We start from the raw sequence: 6066 nt of genomic DNA, 5'->3' as shown, positions 1-6066 counted from the left end.
GCCGTCCAGAAGCCGGCGACTGATCTGCCTCGCCAGAGAAGAGCGCGATGATGGTGCCAACTTGGGCCAGTGAAGCAACATCCTCCACAACTAGATTGAAGAACAAAAATGACAGCAACTTGTCTGTTCCCCATCCCCCAACTCCCCAGCACTGTTCCCATCCCCCCAATTCCCCAATAAAAAAAAATCTTAAAAAAAAGAAAAGCTGTAAAAATAATAAAAATAAAACCAGATCCCTTCTTTGCTTCTCCACATTATATAAAAAAATTAAGAGCAATTATTTTTACCCTTGGATCAGGGGTTCTCAATTGGGGGTGATCTTGTCCTCCAAGAGACATTTGGCTTTTTCTGGAGACATTTTGTTCTTCACAGTTGGAGGGAAGAGCACTGCTGGCATCTAGTGGGTAGAGGCCAAGGGTGCTGCTAAACATCCTACAATGCACAGAATAGCCCCCCATAACAAAGAATGATCTGGCCCCAAAAGTCAACCACACCAAGGTTGGGAAATCCTGCCCTAGATCAAGCTCCGTCAGGACAGAGCAGGTACACAGTGCATCCAGTCTTTCCCACAACTGCAGTGGTCCTTTGGAACGATGGCATCCCTTATGTTGAGGGCAGTTTTTAGAAGCCACCCTAAGAAACTCACTGTCAAGGCGATGGTAAGGATGTGAACCACAATCATCTCTCTAGGAGTGTCCTTGGGAGAAACTTCTGCTTGGTTTTAGCTCCAAGAATAGTTGTACTGCCCTGAGTAGTCTGTCCCTGTTTTATCTCATGGACACTGTGAACTCTGGAATGGACCAGACTTTCCTTTTTGGGTTTGCTGCTAAACAGTTTTGAGCCAAACTTGTGGCCTACCTGTAGGAAGGGCATAGGTATTACATTTTACATTTTTTAGTTTTATTCCTGGCTCCATTTTATACCTCTACTTTTCTTTCTTTCTTTTTAAAAAAAAATCATTTCTTTTCTCTTTATTTCCTTCATTCCTACTTTTAATTTTTGCCATCTTGTGGTGTTTGATGTGTCTTGGTAAGGTATTTATGCTGTGCAAGAAGAAACAACACACTATATAAACAAATATAAACAGTGAGTCTCTCCTTAGCTCTGGGAAGGAAGCAGGAGGTAGAAGGTGGCAGGACTGTGGGCAGGGACCAATGACCTCCCTGTAGGGTGTAATGCATTCTTGCTCCAGAAGCCTGGATAGGTGGTGAGGGGACAGGGTGTAAGGAAGTAGGGGGATTCTTAGAGCAGGTCAGCTGTTCCTGGGTTGCTGTGTAGGACACTGTGGCCTCTTGTTGTTGGAAGGAGCTGGGCTTCCAGAGGACAAGTCACAGACATGGGGACAGAGCTGGTAGGAGAGAGGGCCCTAAGATGGGCAGGACTAGGTGATATATTAGACTAGTGCATAGCAAAAGTGATGGGATGTCACTTTTGAGGTTAGGTTACAACAAGACTGTGGCTTCCTTTCATCTTGTTCACTTTCTCTCTCTCTCTCCCTTGCTGATTCACTCAGAGAGAAAGCAGCTGCCACCATGTGAGCTGCCCTGTGAAGATGCCCACATGGCGAGGAGCTGATGTTCCCAGCGAGTGAGGCCAATAGCCCCATGAGTGAGCTTAGAAGCAGACCCTCTTCCAGTGGAACCTAAAGATAAGGGCAGCCCACTGGCATCTTGATTGCCATCTTGTTGAGGGCCACAGGCACCCAGCTGAGCCATGCCTAGATTCTGGACTCAGAAACCATGAGTTAGTAAATGTTTGTGTTTTTAAGTTACTAAATTTTGAGATAATACAACATGGAGGGCTGTAGGGTAATGTGGTTCTCTGGGAGAACCTGGGGAGACTTCTTGGGGAGGTGTGTCTGTGCTGAGCCTGGAAGGGTGGGCAGGATGTAAATGTGAGGAGAAGATGGAGAAAGGCTCTTAGGCAGGGGAACAGCAAACAGGTATATTCCAGGAATATGAAATCTGGTTTGGTGGAAATCACTTCACCTACATAAAAACCTGGATGGGCACTGGATGGAAATGCCCTACATGAGGTGAGAGTGGGCTCTTCTGTATCAGAGGTACATGTCTTCACGGGAACTGTGGCCTCTCTCCCGTGCTACCTCACACCTTCCCTCAGGTTCTCTGGCATGACTCACTGGCACTCAGGGCACTTCCACCTCTGGGGCATCAGGGAGGTGGCTCCCTTGTCTCTGGCCACACTTTCCCCTCTCCTGCCAGTGCTGCTTGGGCAGGAGTATGAAAGAGGCTTCTTGGTTGGGGCAGGTCCTTTTTTGTTTCCCTGGGCTTCTTGTCCTGGGGGAGGCTTGAGCTCAGCTTATTTATAGGATGTCTGGCCTCCTAGTGGCCTTAAGCGCCCCTCTGGGCCTCGCACACTGTATTTCAGGATAGTATGTCCCTGGGATCTTGTACCCACTGAAGCACCTCCAGTCCTCAGCTGTGGTAACTTACACCACCAGCATCCCCTTTCTTCCTTTAATTTCTTCAATCTGATTCTGACCTCCAGGGTCTGCAAAGGGGCAGGTGCCAATTGGAGAAGCTCCTGTTCTCAGGGATTACTCTGGGGGTTTTCCTGGCTACTTTTTTGATGTGTAGGATGGTCCCTGCACCCATATATACATGAGTATGTAGCACAGGTGCACATACAAGGCACACATGCACACACACACACACACACACACACACACACAATTGCAGTAGGTGGGTAAGTAGAGCAGAGGCCCAGTGAGGGCATTAGACGAGGAGCCTGGAGACCCGTGTTCCAGCCCTAGCTCCAGACCCTCAGTGACCACGGAGAAATCATATCTCCCCTCCATGTTTGTGTTCTCCTTTGTAACATGATGGAATTAGAGCAGATGTCTCCAAGGCATCTTCTTTCTGTGATCTAGATGCAGACACATTGCAGACATGTGGGATACGCATTGGGTTTAGAGGCTGGGTTTACAGTGTTCAGTTACACTGGCTTTGGGGGCAGATAGACAGTGTTTAACTTCTGGCTTTGCTGCTGTCAGGCTGTATGACCCTGGACAAGATGCTTCCTCTCACCCACTTCCTCATCTGTAGGGTGGGATTAATTAAACCTCACTGTGTCAAGATTAAATAAGGCGATTTATGCAACAATGCTGATGCAGTATAAATGACATGTTATTACTGGTTTTAGCTCTGTCCTGAATTGACTGAGTGTGTTGGGTAAACCAAATGAGCTTTTCTAGATCATAGTTTCCTCTGTAGACCGGAGTGTGGATGAGTTGAAGATCTTCAAGGCACCTTCCTTTTACCATCTCACACACAGCTCCGAGATGGGATTACGTTGAACGTGGCTGTTTGCAGATTTACCACACGGGGGCGATGTGATCCCATTTTGAACAAACCTCAGACTTATGTTGCTCTTGAGGAAAAATGTCTGCCCCTTTGTAGGTTCCATTTCCCAGTTTCTACCCCTCCTCCTGTTTTTGTTTTTGTTTTTTTAATTTAAAATTTAGAACTCTTTTTAACTGAAAATTGCAGAAATGCTCAACATCACATTTCTGGAAACAACCTAAGTGCCCTCATCCATGTCCTACTCACAGCCTTTCAGCCTCATGGTGGATCCGTTTTTCTTCCAGTCTCCTTCTGCCAGCTTTATTTTGTCTGTCTGCTCACCCACCTTTCTGCCCATATTCTCCACCATTTTCTCAAACGGAGCTGTTCTACCAGTTCCAGCTTTTTGCTTCTAGAACCCAGCATTCGGGTGCTTGGAACAAACCACCCTGCTGTCTTTCAAGTTCCCAGCCTCAAGGAGCTGAAAAGAACCATTGCCAATCAACTCCCCCAGTTTACCTTTTTTCTGTCCTGAAGGATTTTCTGGGAGCGGATTGCTAGCAGCTCAGGTGCTCCCCCATCCCACTCCTGATAAGTAGGATGTTCTTGCTCGGTTGCAGCCAGAGCCCTCTCTTGGCTCCTTCTACCAGTCTGGCCTTGGGGACACAGGGAGGGTGGCAATGGCACAGTAGTGACTGAGTTTGTTTTGCTGGGGTTCTCAGGTTTTGGTTCCTTTCGGGGCCCTCTGTTTTGGGGGTGCTCTGCATCTACCTGGTCACCTTGCTGGGTAGCTCCCTGATCATCCTCCTCGCACTGGCGGACCCTGCCCTGCACTCACCCATGTATTTCTTCCTCCGCCACTTCTCCATGGTGGAGGTCCTTTACACAACAACCATTGTGCCCGAGATGCTGGCTGGTCTCCTCTCCTCCTGCCCACCATCCCATCTGCCATCTACTTCACCCAGCTGTATTTCTTTGCCCTCTTTGGCATCGCAGAATGCTGCCTGCTCACTGCCATGGCCTATGGCCACTATGCTGCCATCTGCTGGCTGCTGCATTATACCACCCTGATGAAACTGGGCGTGTGTGCCAGCCTGGTGAGGGCCTCTTACCTTATGGGCATCATCACCGGCACCACACACTCCATCTTCATCTTCACTTTGTCCTTCCACGATGCCAACACAATCCATCACTTCCTGTGTGACATTCTGCCTGGGCTGAGACTGGCTAGCACAAACACCTTCTGGGGCGAAGTGGGCAATTTTGCCCTCACAATAGCCTTTATCCTGACCCCCTTCTCACTCATCATAGCCTCCTATACCTGTATCCTCGCCACCATCCTGGGGGTCATGACATCCCAGGGACATCGAAAAGTCTTCTCTACCTGTTCTCCCACCTGTTTGTCGTCATGCTCTTTTTTGGGCCTGGGACTGTTGCCTATATGAGGCCATGGGCAGGCTACTTTCAGGACGCGGACCAGTTCCTTGCCCTCTCCTACACAGTTGTCGCTCTCACGTCCAACCCTTTGTCTACATTCTGGGGAACAAGGAGGTCACAGGGGCAGTGAGGAAGCTCGTGAAGAGATATCTTTGGAGCCTTGATTCACTGGAGTTCTTGGATATAAGGGCCTGATCCTTGGACAATTTCAAGGAGGAGTGGGAAGCTGGGACCAGCAGTCCTCAGGGGTCTGGCCTGGGCTCTGTGTGGTGAGTGTGGGGTTCCTTGGCCTGTCTAGCTCAAGGGCACAAGGCACTGACATACTGCTCAGAGCTCTGCTCCAGGGCCTCTTCTTATGGCCTTGATCTGATTTGTTTGTAGGTGTTGAGCTGAAGAAACATGCACTTGAGGAAAGCTTGAGGAGAGAAGGCAGCTGTGACCATCTTGTGTGATGACCAAGCATTTCCTGGTCTTTCCGGAGGCTCATTAGGGCTATGATTCCTGGAGACTCCGCTCTTTCTTCTTCTCCCTGACTCCTCATTGCAAGACTCTGTCTCTCACATCAGTCACCGCTGGTACAGCGAGAGCTCCTTTGCTCCAGGTGTGAGGTTTGATCTGGGTGACTAGGGTGGCAGAGAAACTGGGAGTGGTTGGCCTGGCTTTGGCAGTTCAGGCACTGCTTGGTGCTACCTTAAGTAGGTCTAGCTACTTTGCTCCTTCCTGACTGACAACTTCTCTCCTGGGGATCCCTGAGATGTTGATATTCTCTACTTAGCTTCTTTCTCACCTGTGGGCAGACTTGCTCTTCATTTCTATCTCTGGTGCTACAGTAGAAATGATCATGCATCTCTCTTCCCTGATTAGAAGGTCAGATCTGGTCCCTAGACTCCTAAGATGATGCTTTTGTTTCTTCCAAACTGTCCATTATTTCTACTTGGAGTCGTTTTAATTTGCTGACGAGAGGGATCTAGCATCGTTTTACTTTTCTTGGCAAGGCATTCTTGCTTGTTCATGAACTCTCATTCAGCAATAAGCCTCTGGAGGGAGCAGTACAAGCAGGGAAATCACTCTCAAGGCACATAAATGAGGACCTTTGAAACAGCACTGATTTTCTCTTTCAGTTTACAAAAGTAACACTCTTAATTGCAGAGGATCTTGCATCCAGAAGTAAAGAAAATATTAACATTTTGGTGTTAATAATGTCCTTGGGAAATTATTTCAGTCTGGTTTCCCTCTACATATGTATATATACACATTTTTAAGAACTAAAAATAGGATTATATTATCTAAATTGTTCTATAAACTTCATTTTCCACTTTATTAAGCT

General features: G+C 47.9%; 1 protein-coding gene across 1 annotated transcript; it reads left to right on the top strand.

The window, feature by feature from the left end:
• Positions 1-2030: 2030 nt before the first annotated feature.
• Positions 2031-4934, top strand: OR10P1 (olfactory receptor family 10 subfamily P member 1). The gene is given in 6 exon segments (XM_019668995.1): positions 2031-2035; positions 3972-4057; positions 4060-4236; positions 4239-4688; positions 4691-4810; positions 4813-4934. Coding segments are annotated over 6 exon segments (960 nt in total).
• Positions 4935-6066: the final 1132 nt, after the last annotated feature.

This window comes from Hipposideros armiger, unplaced genomic scaffold (assembly GCF_001890085.2).
Source record: "Hipposideros armiger isolate ML-2016 unplaced genomic scaffold, ASM189008v1 scaffold_548, whole genome shotgun sequence".
In the NCBI taxonomy this organism is placed as follows: Eukaryota; Metazoa; Chordata; class Mammalia; order Chiroptera; family Hipposideridae; genus Hipposideros; species Hipposideros armiger.
The sequence above is the reverse complement of the archived record's forward strand: the minus strand, read 5'-3'. Positions and strand labels throughout refer to the sequence as shown.